This window comes from Melanotaenia boesemani, chromosome 10 (assembly GCF_017639745.1).
Source record: "Melanotaenia boesemani isolate fMelBoe1 chromosome 10, fMelBoe1.pri, whole genome shotgun sequence".
Classification (NCBI taxonomy): Eukaryota; Metazoa; Chordata; class Actinopteri; order Atheriniformes; family Melanotaeniidae; genus Melanotaenia; species Melanotaenia boesemani.
Window position 1 is genome coordinate 1,176,956 of NC_055691.1, and position 16,103 is coordinate 1,193,058.

The following is a 16,103-nucleotide window of genomic DNA, read 5'->3' on the forward strand; positions in this document are numbered from 1 at the left end:
CAGTTATTTCTGCACGGCTGTATTCACTATAAAAAATAAATGATTTTGTAAAGAGTCTGTAGTTTTCAGTTTTTGTCAGATGTGGTTTGGCCACATCTATGAACCATTAGCTACTAAATATATTAAGTAGTTATTAACCAATAATAGCTATGAAATATTAAATAATCCATCTTTGCTCTCTACGTTTTAAGTCTTTATCCTCAGGTGCGCATTACATTACAGTTTATCAACCTTTTAAAATGCAACATTTCACAGAATGAAGTTTATCATGTTTAACGAAGGTCCAGCATCAAATACTTGTGGACACTTATAAAATTACACACATGTAAACATTTCACCACCCTTACTACATTTTAACTTTCATATACTGCTAATTTTGTGTGACTATGTCCTCATAATCCTAGACCATAAGTCAGTCACAACCAGTGACGGATTACTCCTTAACCTTTGCTACTGATAGATTCCATAAAGCACACAAAGCTTAAAGCAGGTGATAAGATCTTTATTTTGCACATAACAAAAAAAAAAGAACAAATGATGCATTTTCTATGGAACATTTTCTCTTTAAATGTGTACATCATGTATACATGTATGTTCTGTCTGTCGAACTTCCAGAACATGATGCTTATTATGAAGAAGTGTGTAGTGATTTGTTGGAAGGCAGGAGGTAAAGCATCCAGGCCACACACACCAACTCCTTCTGCAGCAGGTGGTTGTGTCCGTCCTCTCTAGTGCAGCTTCAGGCGGCCGCAGATGGACTGAAATGTCTCTCTGGACATACGGAAATTCTCTATCTGCTGCTCATCAGTAAAACTGGGAACAACCTTTTCCCACCATCATCAGCTTTGCTCCGGACCAGCCGGACGGTGAAGAGGGATGTTCATTGAGTTGCAGCAACGTCTGAAACGCTAACAGAACGCGAGTTACAATAAACCCGCCGTCCGGAATATTTACTTATTGTAATCTCCTCAACACAGACACTAGAAAACTGTCTGACGTGTTTACTCATACGACACGTATACAATCAGCGCATGTTTAATAAGGGAAACTTGCACGTCGTCTCCTTTGCTGCAGCGATCTGCTCTTCTTTCTCCTCCTTTATGAAACGAAGTATGGCCTGCTGCTGCATTCTTCATCTCCTGACTCTCTCTATGTGCATTTCCAGCCTTGACATTAGGAAAGCATGCACAACGCGATCTCTTCGTTCTCCATATTAGCTCGGTGGTGTTGTTTTGTGCTCTTTTTATTTTTCGCGGGTTTTGTTTTGTTGTTGTCTGGCACTAAAGTCACACGTCACTGTCGCAGATGGCTGCGTCACATCGGTCCCCCTACCCCCCCAACTGATGTACAAATGCAACATAAAACAGTTCCCCGCCAATATCTGACATCAGCTTTGTGATTTTTTTTTGCTGACATTTTTTATATTAAGCATTGTTTCACTTGCAGGCTGTTTACGAATTACTGTCTGACCCAAAAGATAATGGGCTCAAAATGCACTAAATTAGCTTAGGTTTTATATGTACTACTTACCACTGTCTTGGTCTCGTTTTTGTTCTTCTTTTTTTGATATTTAAACTGTTTGTTTGTTGCATAACACCCATCACTGCAGCAGGATGGGAGGTGAAGAAGGGGCCCCTTTAAAGAGTTTTACCCCAATTGACACAGTCAATGGAAACTGCCCACATTGTCACTGCACTGTAGGGAGTCAAAGTCATCCCTCAGAGAACCCTTTCTGCCACAGCGACCCAAATATACATAGTGGACGACTGAATCAAATAATAAACACAGACATTAATACTGTAAACTAGTAATGTCTGGAAAAATGCATTTAATTGCATTTCAATTCCAAACAGTAGAAAAATAGAAAATATCACTGCCTCAAAATGAACAGACCTAAAGTTACAGTTAAGGTGCCAACTAATAGCTCCAGTTGTTTTCGATTTAAGAGTCTACAACATGTTAAAGTACTTTTAACTTTTTAAATGTTTTCCTCCACACTCTTCATTAATAGTATCTGACAGTAAGCCAGGACGAGATCAACCGGCAGCATGTTCAGTCCGGTCATGGAGCCGATGTCCTCGTCTGACTGCAGCTGTGAGCGCTAATGGATGGGGGAGGGGTCTGCTCGTTGAGAAGAAGTAAAAATGGTTTCACATCAGTTTCCAAAGGACTCCAATAACACCAGAAAAAGTTGCTAGATTTGTCACTAGTCGCTGGAATAGAGTCACTAGATGGTTCTGGAAACTTGCTAAATATAGCAACAAATTTGCTAAGTTGTTAGCTAAGTTCTGACTTGTTGCAATTTAATCGGTGCACCAGAAATGGTGCATTGAAAAACGTTCTGCGTTGCTGGGAACGCAAACGTCAATTAAATGGGTTAATTTTTTTGTAATTAATTTTTTATAATTAACACCTTAAAGTCCCACCCCTAATAAATATACATATGTGTGTGTGTATGTGTGTGTCTTGTTTTGCTTCACATCAAATGTGGAATGTGTCCACATGTCGAACTTTTGTCAGGTGTTGAAATTATGTCATATTAGACTAAACAGACCACACTGGAGTAATGATGTGCAAGTCCTGAACAACTTATTCAAAATTTAAGTCATTTTACTATTGTTGGTTTTTGTTTTTTTCTAACTTGTCCTGTCCAGCATCATAGCAGCAAAATGATAATCTGGTTGCTGTATCGTGCTGAACAAATTTGCTCTGCCAAGGGGAGGCCTATGGGTAAGGCTCCTCTTGATAATCTGATCAATTAATTTATTTATTTACTTTGAATCACGGAATCTATGTAATCTTGCTGGACCTGACCGGAGGGGACAGAAAAAGGTGGAAAATAGCAAAAAGAGCAAAAGGGAAAGAAGAAAGGAGACAAAAAGATCACAGACATAAGCAACAACCCTTCAATCCACACCATCACCAGACAACAAACTGTTACACCTGTACATGAACACACCAGAAAATTTCCTACAACTTTTACAAAAAAAAAAAAAAAAAAAAAACAGAGCTCCTAGTCATTAAACAATAGTTCTTAAATAATAACCAAATCAAAAAGACATATCATGAAAGTAGCACAACAGCAACCAGATACTAACTCACAGGAAAAAAGAAGAATTATCTGTTAGTATATAAACCAACTGGACAACTCAGTGACTGTGTCAGCATGCAGAGGATGAGGAACAGGAGTGATCAGTGATGAAGAGTGGTGAGTGAGATTGTGCAAATGCGACCATGCCTCCACGGAGGCCAGAGGCAGACCAGGGCCTGACGGGGAATGAGAGGATGGGGAGGAGGACAGCGTCAGAGCCCAGAAGTTGTTTGTGTCTTGTGTTTGTGTTTTGATGTGGTGGCCACTTCGGTTCCCCCCCTCATGATGTGCACGCCTCCAAAATCCCTACGGGTGTGTGTATGTAAGAGAGATAGAGAGAGCGGGGAACATGAGGGGTCCGGGGATGTAAGTCCGAAGGGAAGAGAACCTCCCTCCAGATGGTGAGCTGCTAGCAGCACTAGACACCCCCCTTCCCCAGGAGGCTCCCCAGGGCAAGGCACAGACCCCTGGCACATACGGACCCCACCACCCCGGAGGGAGGAGGACCACCCCCAGGCACCAGAGCCCAGAACCCCCGCTCAACCAGCCCCAGAATAGCCCGGCCGCCCGGCCCAGGGCCAACACCCACCGACCCAGGCACCACCAGTCACCTCACCCCCCGCCAAGAGGCGACCCCAACCGCTGGCCCCCACTGCCCCCAACAGGGCCAGACCCAGAGCTGTCACTCCCGGCCATTTTCCAACCCCCAAAACAACGAGGTCACAGTCCTCCACCTACACTAAGTGATGGAACTAAGCACAGGGGACCAGAGGGAATGACATTCAGCTAAATAGTTCTTTGAGGAGGCAGACATTGTCTCACTACTGATGTGGTCAACTAAGAGATTCCTAAACTGCTGAATACACAGATTATTTTTCTTTTTCCAGTTCACAAGGAAAGTTTTCTTTGCGATGCATAATGCTGTGCGTATCATGTGTGCAGAGTTAATTGCCATATTAATGACACCCAAGTCACCTAGTAGACATAGTGCGGGGATTGTAGGAATATTACATTTAAACCATGTTGACATTTCCACACATACCTGAAGCCAGAACCTGCAGACAGGTGTGCAGGACCACAAGGCATGGAGGTAGTTGTCAGGTGTGTTTTCATTGCAGTGTGTGCAGATGTTTGATTGTGACAGACCCATCCTGAACATCCTTTGTCCTGTATAATGAGTTCTATGCAGAATTTTGAATTGTATTAGTTGCATATTTGAATTCTTAGTCATTTTAAAGGTGTTTAAACATATTTGTGACCATTTATCTTTATTAAAGTTACTGGATAAGTCACCCTCCCATTTTGAAGTTGGAAGACAGATTGAGTCTTCTACTTTGGATAATAGTCTATATGTTTTTGATAATAGCTTTGGGGCATTGAGATTCATGAATTCTGCCACCCTAATAGGTAGCTCTAAGTTTAATTGATTAATGGTATATTTTGTACATATAATAGATTTAAGCTGGTGATATTCTAAAAATGTTTTGCTATTGATTCCATATTGTGAAGTGAGAATATTAAATGACAAGAAGTTTCCATTTTCTATTATATGTTCTAACTGTTTTATTCCTTTATTTTTCCATTGGGTAAAATTAATCAGCTTTTTGTTTTGCAGGATGTCAGGGTTGTTCCAGAGGGGTGTAAACTTACATGGAAAAAGTGAGGATTTGGTTATTTTTAGAAAATCCCACCAAGCCACTAAGGAGGAACTGATATTGATGCTTTTAAAACTCTGATGTGTTTTGATGGTTGAGCTGATGAATGGCAGGTCAGAGATAAACACATCCTCACACAATGCTTGCTCTACATCTAACCATGGTTCATCCATACTGCTAGGTTTAAGCCATTTGGAGATATACTGCAGCTTGTTAGCTAAGAAAACATGATTAAAGTCGGGTAGCTCCAATCCGCCTCTATCTTTAGTCTGTTGTAAAGTTTTTAGACTGATATGTGATGGCTTATTTTTCCATAAAAATTTAGATATATGTGAGTCCAGTGACTTAAACCAGCTGGAGGATGGTTTAGTGGGTATAACTGAAAACAGGTAGTTTACTTTAGATAGAACCATCATTTTAACTGTGGCAACCCTCCCCATGAGTGATATGGGTAAGCGCCTCCACCGTGAGAGATCATCCTCTATTGTTTTAAGTAGCTGGACATAATTTAGCTTTGTTAGTTCTGATAACCTGGTGTGCAGTCCGCCTGATAGAACACATGCACAATAAGTTCTTTATTAATTTTTACCCATACAAACAGTTGCAATAACTTATACGTGCAATAGTGAACTGGGAATCTGTACCACCTCTACTGTGTGCAATGCTTGTTTATATTGTTTTATTTAACTTATCTTATTGTTATTATTGTTATATTTATTGCATTCTATTTGCCTCTATTTTGCTTTGTACTTGTATATATTGTGTCTTGTGCTTGTCCTGCTTTACTGTTGGTGTTGTATTGCTACTGGTACCCAAATTTCCCTGAGGGCTCTCTGAAGGGATTAATAGAGTATTTCTATTCTATTCTATTCTATTCTAAATGTTTATGCCCAGATATCTAATGTTTCCAGACTGTATTGTAGTATTGGGTGTGTTTTGTAGGTCACAGTTAATGGGCATAATAATAGTCTTAGACCAGTTAATAGAGTATTCAGATATTGATGAGAATGTGTTAATAAGTATGATTGTCTGGGGGAGAGACGTTGGTGAGTTCTGGAGAAAAAGTAATACATCATCAGCATAAAGACTTATCTTGTGTTCTATATTTTTAGCATGGATTCCTTTAATCTCTTTATTTTGTCTTATGGCAGCAGCTAGGGGTTCAATAAAAATAGCAAAGAGTGATGGAGAAAGCGGGCAGCCCTGCCTGGTTCCTCTCTGCAAACAGAAGCTTGGAGAGGTTTGATCATTGGTCTTCACACATGCATTTGGGTTGTTATATAATATTTTTATCCAATCTATGAAAGATGACCCAAACCCAAATTTGTTTAACGTTGCAAATAAAAATTTCCAGTTTACTCGGTCAAACGCTTTTTCTGCGTCTAAAGAAATGACTGTGGATTCCAGATTATGTAGAGTAGAATAATCTATGATGTTAATTAATCTACGCATGTTAGTAGAGGAATGTCTACCTTTAATAAAGCCTGTTTGGTCAGGATGTATTATTAGAGGGGTTATTTTTTCTATTCTTCTGGCCAAAGCTTTGCTAATTATTTTAAGATCTACATTTATTAATGAAATTGGACGGTAACTGGATGGAAGTGTCGGGTCTTTACCTGGTTTTAATAGTAGAGTAATATTAGCTAGGTTCATATTTGAAGGTATTTTTTGTTTTTCCTTTTTTTCCTTTTTTCTATTGATAAAAGAATGTATCAATATTCTCACAGTGTTGCCAACTTGGCGACTTTCTCGCTAAATCTGGCGACTTTCCAAACCCTCTTAGCGACTTTTTTTGTCAAAAGCGACTAGCGACAAATCTAGCGACTTTTACTGTAGTTATTGGAGACTTTCTGGTGTTTTGGAGACTCTTTGAAACCACATGTTGTTCTGCAGTTACTGTCGTGAACGAGCAGCGTGTGCTGCAGGAGCCCTTCCCCGTCCCAAAGCACTCACACAGGCGGTCAGTCTCACAGTAGCTTTGGCAGCGGCTGCAGTCAGAGCAGCAGAGAGGAGACCCACACCGCTCCGCTTACACACTGAAAATGAATTGTGATGCGCAAAGGCGCCGCTGATCCCGCCCTGGCTTACAGAGCGGGATGTAAATATAAATGTTTTTTTCGCTGTCATACTAAAATAAATAATTGCAGTGAATAAGTCCAGTGAACACTGTTACATGGCTGAAGTTTTATACTCCATGTACAGTGATCCTCAAAACATCTTGTATCTGACTTTTTTTTAAGTCAGTGCTTGGTGAGGTACAGTTGGCCATCAAGGCTTTTGAGGGTGAGCAGGCAGATCCTCCTAAACTTCTCGACAGCTTGGTTAGCCTGATAAAGTAGCAGGGTGCTGAAATCCTAAGGCAAATATTGATGTGCTCAAGGAGCCAATTGATGGATACATCAGTTGTAGGCTTCTAAGTGCAGCATAAGGTTAGAAACTAAACTAAAAGTAAGAAAACTAAAAAAAAAAAAAAAAACTAACTCTGCTAAACGATCTCTTTTGTATTACTTTGCCGGTCCCAAGCCCGGATAAAGGAGGAGGGTTAGACATAGAGCAATTCCACGCAACTTAACAGTCCTTCGGTTAAATTTGATATTCTAACATTTAACAATAAAGGACAAAATTGATTTATGTAATGTGGATCTCGACAAAGGTTATCAAAGCTTATTTTTTAAAAGTAATGGCCTATTTCAATGACAAAAATACAAAACAAAACAAAAAGCAAACCAAGAATCAACAGAAAAAACTATTTGTAGTTCTAAACATATTTAGGGTGTTTTTGACTCTCCTTTTGTCTCTCCATGATGTTATTTCTTTCTCCTACAATGGCCATTACATTACATGCAAATTGCCAATTATGCAAATTAGGCGATGACGTCATTTAGCGACTTCTAGCGACTTTCAGGACAGCCAATAGCTACTTTTCTTACTGAGGAGTTGGCAACAGTGTATTCTCATCTGTTGTGTTTACTTGTGATGTAGCAGGTGGATCTGGGAGTCACAGGTGACTTGGACATTTATAGTGTGATATCCTTATAGTTGAGGCATGTGTGCAGTCTTTTGCAGCAATGGTGTTAGGAAGACCACCAATAGAATTAAATCCATCTTGACTGTAATTTGTTCTTGACTGAATAAAATGGATGAAAAACTGTGTAATTTTCCCTTGAGGGAACATTTGGACATGAGCACATCAGCACATTTTGTAATAATTGTTGTTCTTGTTAAGTAGTTTTTATTTAGTTATCATCTTGTTTTGTCAGTAAATTAAGTTGCAGATGAAAACTATATACACCTTTTGTTTTACTTAAAATTATCGCTGCAAAATAACCCCCTAGTTGTTATGAAAACGGATCATTTATCCTCATTTCAACTGGATATAGAATTTCCTGATGGCTGATGACTCCTTGTTAGTGCAGCAACTGGCTTCGTTCTGGTTTTCACTGACAACTTAGGTCCTCCGTGCAACTTTGGAGCCACATTGTTGTTTAGTAAGCAGAAATTTGGGGGCATTTTAAGGGTTGATTGCCTGATTTCCTGTGCTATTCTCTTGCTTTCTTTAGTGCCATCGACAAAAACCACCTACGTCAGCTACACTAACCATGCCATGTGAGAAGCGAACACCTGCAAAACAACATCCTGGGACATTTAACATGCAGACTTCTGTCAGACTCGGAGATGTCACTACAGGCAAAAACACAGAAGATGCTCTGAAGAAATGGAAGGATCAGGGAATAAAATAACTGAACTAACCACGAATTGAACCCATATATTTGTGTTGTTTTTTATCTGTTTACAAGGAGGGAGGACATGGCTCTAAATATGGGGGTATTTTCTATTTTTAATCAAGACCATAATTGTTTACTTGGAGAGCAAGATTTCTGGTTTTCATGCTCAAATATCATCTTGCTCTCTCTCAAAACTCTGCTCTCACACTCAGAAAATATTTCACTCAGAAATATATTTTTCTTCCTTTCAAAACTCTGCGTTCAGACTTGGTCTCTTTCCTTCACACTCACACATTCGTTGCTCTCAAAACTTCTTCTCGGATATTTTTTCCTCTCTCTTGGGTTGCTGTAAGAGCTGTCAAACCTCCTCCAGCCAATAGAACACAAGATAAATTGAGAAAATAGTCCTTGCCTTCTTCAGGGTGCGCTTGTTTTACTTCACACAATATTTCACACAGTAGCTCCAAACTGGTTAACAGTTTTTTTGTTTTTTGTTTTTTTTTATTGTTACAATCATTTTATGCTTTTCCACTTTACTTTTAAAGTAGACACTTATTTGTCAATAATATTATAACTCATTGGGCCTCTGGTAGATCTATGTGATCGGCTACTTTGTGAAAGCACATAAAGCAGTGGTCGGCAACTGGCAGTCTGCAGGCTGCCAATAATATCTAGCCCACCAGATTACATTGATTAAATAAAAAAAAAGAAAGAAAAAGAAAGAAAATAGTTAATTTGCCTGCACTCTAATCCCAGATTAGTTGAGTTTACTAGAAAGTTTTGTTGAAACCCCATTGCCTTAAACCGTTCTAGTTTTTAAAAACGCTGAAACATGTCAAGTCTTATCAACATGGGTAACCATTAGATTTATAACCATTTATAACCCATTAATTCACTTATCTAAATTTCTTTAAAGCCTCTAGTAGTATAATTAATTCTCTTATATTAGATTTACTCATACTGTTCAGCTCTTTCATTGACTTCAGATGTACATCCAACAATAAGTTCTAAATTCTAATTCAAATCAACTTATAGGTCTGGAAACACAATAAGCTGTAATGAAAAATTAGCAGTAGATCATTTTAATTCTTTTTTTCTTATTTGTTATACCATGCATACTCTTAGTCGCTGGTGGTGGGTTTCTTTTCCTGTACTGTCCTTTTCATTCATGGTGCCAAGTTTAAAATTGAAATAGGCAGAACTTTAAGACATTGTCTACTTGTTAACATAACACAAGAATTAAAGCACATAACTCAAATTTATAGAACAGCAATAAAAGAAAAGGTTAAATTTCAGCTGAATCTGCATCTCCCATGAGCCTTTACGGTGCAGCTATGTTCAGTTTTGAAAATAGTCCCGCCCCCTCTGACAGAAACGTAACAAGTTGAGTTTTCTTGCTTAATCATTATTATTACACTGCACAGTGTAGAAAAGTACCAGAAACAACTTGTTTTATTAATGAGACACTGTTATACAAAACATAAAATGATAATTAGCCACTACTAGAAAGTTTGTGTTCCCAAAATCTGGGATAAGAGTGTGGGGTCACTGTGTGAAATAAAACAAGCGCACCCTGAAGAAGGCGAGGACTATTTTCTCAATTTATCTCGTATTCTATTGGCTGGAGGAAGTTTGACAGACAGCTCTTTCTGCAACCCAAGAGAGAGGGAAAAAAAGAGCAGAAGTTTTGAGAGCAGAGAAAGTGTCTGAGTGTGAGGGAAAGAGACCAAGTCTGAGCGCAGAGGTTTGAACGGAAGAAAAATATATTTGAGAACAAGAAGGGACTTTCTGAGTGTGAGATCAGAGTTTTGAGAGAGAGTAAGATGATATTTGAGACCAGAAACCATGCTCTCAAAGCAAACAATTACGCTCTTGATTAAAGATAGAAAATACCCCCATAGTAAATGGCACAAAAGACCTCAGATAATCACTTCTAAACCCATTCATGAGATTGTAAGTGGATGAAAACCTAAAAGACAAAGAAAAAAGGTCTAAAATAGTCATTCAAAACAGAACTTGTGGGGACCAACCATATCTGTTGTTAATCTCATTGTACCTTTAAAAAAAAAAAAAAAAAAAAAAAAAAAAGGGGGGAATTGTGGTTGTGATTATGTCTGATTCTTGTCTCATGCCATCTGTCTGTTGACCTGCATTATGAGATGAGTTTGTGGCTGTTTTGGCAAACTGAACTGTAGCTTTTGGTTGTAAAATATCTAAATGGTATGGTTGAGTTGAAGCATGTCCTTTTTATACAAATGACCTATTTATAATAAAGGAATGTTTAAAAAATGTGTGCAAGTGTTTGAAGGGGAAAAAACAAACATAAATACATGAGAAGAAATGTTGGGAAAATATGAACACAGGAGTAGATGTAGGAAATGTGAATTGTGTTTTGTTGTGGCTGCAGGGTATTCAATTTCCATTCCGATATTTTTACTGCAAACAGCCTCTAAGTGCAAGCGGGACATATTTACACGTTAATACGTAATTAAAAGATGTCTTTAATATATTTGAGATGATGATGATTTCAAATGTAGATATGGTCAAGATGACTTGCTAAAGATTAAACTTAACATCAGACTGAGGAAGAAAGGGGATTTGATTATTTTGATTTATTTGTATTTTTTATGTAGTTTCAGTTACTCCCTCATCGGCAAAAGAACTGCTATTAAAGCATCATACATTAGGATTTTTTTTTTCTTCTTTTTTTCCATAAATCACTTGAACACCTCGGACTTGCTAAAAACGATCAAACATTTAATCATTATAAGAATTGTCACCCTTCAAATGCCATTTTATTAATTTGAATTATTAATTATTCACTGAAAAACCATACAGAACATGATAAATGTCTGTATTTATATAGTGTTTTGCTGTACCTGGGATGATACCCAACGCGCTTTACATCATACGTCACATTCACCCATTCACACACACATTCACACACTGATGTGGAAGCTGCCATGCAAGGCGCTCAACCACGACCCATCAGGAGCAATTGAGGGTTCGGTGTCTCGCTCAGGGACACCTCGACATGAGCTCGACAGGCCGAGGATCGAACCGGCAACCCTCAGGCTACAAGACAGTCACACAGCGACTGCAGCCAATGAGACGCCACTGACCCCAGAGGGCCCCCACCCACCACATGCCTAGGTGGAAGGAGAGGAGGACAGCAGGAGAGCCCAGACTCATGGCACGCCACCCCCGAGCCTACCCAGGCCTCTCCGACAGGTGCATGTGAGCCCCCCCCCCATACACACCTATATCCTTGCATACTCCCACTCATACTAGCACAGACACACAGCATGCACGCCATGTCTTGCTCTCCAGCGCCTCCCCCTCCATGACCTGTGTGAGACGTCCCCAACGAAGCAGAGGACAGCGAGCCCCAAATCCGGCCTCCACCACCAGCCCCATCCACCCACTCCTTTGAGATTGTTTAGTAGACAGAACTCATGGGTCCAGTTATCACAGCTAGTCTTCCAGGTCCTGAAGCAGCAAAACAGCCCCAGACCATCACACTACCACCACCATATATTACTGTTGGTATGATATATATATATATATATATATATATATATATATATATATATATATATATATATATATTAGTGCTGGGCAACGATTAAAATTTTTAATCGTGATTAATCGCATGACATGCTGCGATTAATCGCGATTAATCGCATCGTTGCGGGCAAAATGTCTCTTTCCTTTAAAAAAAAGGCTGACAGCTATAAAAAGAAAATGCAGTAAGTTTTGGTTTACTAACACGACATCAGGGGTCTCCAACCTGCAACTCTGGAGCTGCAAGTGTCTCTCTGGACCTTCCACAATGTCTCTAAATATGTGGCTGAAATATTTTTTTTTAAATCTATCTTTCTTGTCATTAGGTTGGAAACCAGGGACTTTTTTTTTTTCTTTCTTTTACATCATTTTCCACAAATATCTATATTCCTTAGCAGAAAGTCTGTCTATCCTCTTTTTTTATATAAAGGTTTTATGTTTTTCTTTAATTTAAAACCTTAAAAATGGAAATAAAAATGTGGTTCTTCAAAAATAACAAACATCCTATGGTGGCAATTCATTAAAAATATATATTAACCTGCCTTTTTCAAAAGTCGCGTAACATTTGCGTCTCTAAAGTAGTTTTATTTAGCTGTCTGAGGGAAAAATGGCTCTTTGGATTGGAAAGGCTGCAGACCCCTGCACTAAACACATAAACAGGTTTAGCAGCAGTTTTCTCTTTAAACAGCAACAGTTAAAATATTTTTTCATATATATTTATAAAATCATAACCATGTCAATGTCCTTTCTACATCTGTGTAGGAATTTAAGGAATCTTAATGCATGTATGTATGTAACATTATCATTAATTTACTGTATCAAAAGTAGAGATAAGTTACGTCAAAATTTCTATTAAATTCCAGAGGCTTTAATGGCATGGAGAACATAAATTCAATGTTGGCATACAGAAAATGCAGAAGTTAGCCTACAAAGAAATTGTAGCCATTTATTATAACTTGCAGTATGTAAAGCAGGTCTAGCTAGTCAATGACCAGGAAAGGTTATCCAAAAACGTTAACTAACGTTACTTACCATTCAAATCGGTCCACAGAGGCAATCTTTTTCTTCAGCTTCATTTTATGATGACACCAGTTGCACTTGACCTTACCCGTCAGTATTTCTTTCTTTTGCAGCCATTTAATTAATTTGAGGTGTTTCTTTGTACTTCTTTTTCCTTCTGTCAGGTTTCTTAATTTTGCTGCTAACTTAAAACCACGCATGTTGTGATCTATGGGTTTGTTCTAAATTCCTGCCCGTCGTCCTTCCAGAAAAGAACAGTTAGCTGAACTATTCATTGTGATAACGGATAACAAGTTCCCGTGCGCACTTGTGCTGCATTCATGACAACTCGGACCTTGGGCTTTCCTCTGAAAACTCCCATTTCTGTCTTCAAAGTGTTCCAGACATTGACATTAGATATTGTTGCATGATGACAGACTACTTATTCTCCAAGGGATTGTAGTAGATTTTTTTTTCTCAAAGTTTCCCAAGTGAAAGCATGAACATTAGGTGGTGCACCAATGCACTTTTTTTTAAGTAGGCGAAAGCAAGAGTTCTGAGTTGCCAAGAACGCAGCATAAGGTTGCTTGGGAAATTTTTGCGCGCACTGACCACAGCATCTGAGTGTGAAAGACCAGCACAAGCTACAGCAGCAAGACATGTGGCTCACTCAGTGCAAAACTGGATGACCTTACCATCTCACCTCCTCACAAGACCAGGCTACACACACAGAAGAGGAAAGGAAAACAAGGAAATTCACCCAAAGAACATGGTAACACATTAATCCATTAATGGACCCCTCGAAGGGCATTATCCTGCTTATACCATGGTCACTTACGAAATAAATAAATGTTAAATCAATTATTAATACGTTGATGTTGTTTTTTACTGTTAAAAGTTTTTCACAAGAAGCAGCACAGTGGACTATTCAATATCTATTATAATATCATGTCAGTCGTATCACCCTTCTAATAAAAGTTGTGACTAACAATGACATTAGGTAATGAAGCACCATAAGTTAACCATTGAAAAAAGTTAGATAATTTTGGAATTCCTTTGTTCTGTTCTGTTCAGACAATAAGCTAGTGGCCTCAACTGTCAAGGTTGCCATGGACAAACAGAGAGGAAAGGGACAAGTGGAAAGCACGTGCTGAGTTCCTGGAGGAAACACTTTTGGATGTCGCTGCAGAACGTGACATTTACAGGACTCATCTTTCTGATGGTAAGTGATGATTCTAGGTTACTTTTAGGATATTTAAAGATTGATAGATGTGTACAATGTGTGTTTAAAATTTTTGGCATTCCTGTGTTTGTTTTTGTAAGTGTCTATAAACAATAAGCAATCAAGTTGATTAACTATTAATCCTTGCATCCATAGCTTTGGCGAGTCTCAAGGGGGCTAAACAGTCACAAAGAGAAGACAGAGATAATGAAGAGGTGAGGGGATCTCAGATGAGCAACAACAGTGAAGATGACAGTGAAGATGACTGTGAGGAAGACTGTGAGTCCAGCTCTGATTCCTCAGAGAGTTCTGATTCATCGCCGGAGAGAAAGTGTCACGGTTTTTTCCTGTATTCTGGATTTCCAAGCCGTCCCTGAAGGCATCTTTCCTTCAGTGCGCTTCTGATTGCTGATGCGCTCCACCTGTGCGGTGCGCTTTATATACCAGTGCTTGACAACAGTTCTCTGCCAGATCGTCTCGGTTTACCCTGCACGTTTCCAGCCATTATTGCCTGCCTGTCTACCTGTGTTCTGACCTCCGACCCGTTTTCTGACCTGGAATACCTGATTCTGCCTGCCCCCTGTCTGGTAACTCTGCTGTCTGTTGTTTGGATTCTGCCCGTGCATTGACCCTTGGACTGTCTTATTGGATTTGATTATTGGATTTGGATCACTGGATTGTATGATTGGATACTGGATTTGGATACTGGATTTGGATATCGGATGTGGATCTGGATCTGGATCTGGATGTGGATGTGGATGTGGATATATCCCTAACGCTACTTGTCCTCCTCTTTCTCTTCCCCAGAGGATTCAGTGGACCTCAGTAGGGATCTTAGGCCTGACTAACTGTTTTTCCCCTCAGCCTTTTGCCACCAACCTTGTCTCAACTCGTCACACAACACCACAGCCTCAGTGGACCTCTTACCACCCTCCCGGTACAGCTATCTCCCTGCGCCCTCCATCTCCTCGGCCGGTACGTAGTGTCAGAATTCTCACTTCTCCATTTGCCACGCTTACTCTCACCTTGGATCTCCTATTCTCACAGGCTACTGGGCGACGTGACCAGACCCGGATTTCCTGAGCATTATTCAGTCCCTTACAATAAATCTGTTTTCTTACCAACCCTCTGTCCTGATCTCTTTGTGGTCCAGTTTGCTGAAACCGTTACAGAAAGAGAAAGAAGAAGAAGAAGAAGAAGAAGAAGAAGAAGAAGAAGAAGGGAAAATGGAAAATGGAAAAGAAAGAAGAGTGGGGCGACAAGAAAGGAGAAAAACATGAAGAAAAACAAACATTACTTTCGCCAGCGGGGTAAGTAAAGTGTATTTCTTGGCTGGCTCGGGCTATATGTGTTCTGTTTGTATGTTTCTACATACATTCAATATTAATATACACTGTGTGCAGAATTATTAGGCAAATGAGTATTTTGACCACATCATCCTCTTTAAGCATGTTGTTCTACTCCAACCGGTACAGGCTTGAAAGCCTACTACCAATTAAGCATATCAGGTGATGTGCATCTCTGTAATGAGAAGGGGTGTGGTCTAATGACATCAACACCCTATATCAGGTGTGCATAATTATTAGGCAACTTCCATTCCTTTGGCAAAATGGGTCAGAAGAGAGATTTGACGGACTCTGAAAAGTCAAAAATAGTGAGATGTCTTGCAGAGGGATGCAGCACTCTTAAAATTGCCAAGCTTTTGATGCGTGATCATCGAACAATCAAGCGTTTCATTCAAAATAGTCAACAGGGTCGCAAGAAGCGTGTTGAAAAAACAAGGCGCAAAATAACTGTCCATGAACTGAGGAAAATCAAGCGTGAAGCTGCCAAGATGCCATTGGCCA

General features: G+C 39.4%; 1 protein-coding gene and 1 long non-coding RNA gene across 2 annotated transcripts in view; both read left to right on the forward strand.

The window, feature by feature from the left end:
- The window catches only part of grm8b (glutamate receptor, metabotropic 8b), a 226,037-nt gene extending 217,394 nt beyond the window's left edge, over positions 1-8,643 (forward strand). Inside the window, exon 11 of the mRNA XM_041998236.1 lies at positions 8,307-8,643. Within this exon, the coding sequence (XP_041854170.1) occupies positions 8,307-8,356 (50 nt within the window). The 3' untranslated portion in view covers positions 8,357-8,643. The remainder of the gene's footprint in view (positions 1-8,306) is intronic.
- Positions 8,644-14,218: 5,575 nt separating this feature from the next.
- Positions 14,219-15,509, forward strand: LOC121647938. The gene is made up of 3 exons (XR_006011903.1): positions 14,219-14,256; positions 14,413-14,562; positions 15,472-15,509. It is a non-coding gene; the product is annotated as an uncharacterized LOC121647938 (long non-coding RNA).
- The last annotated feature ends 594 nt before the right edge of the window (positions 15,510-16,103 follow it).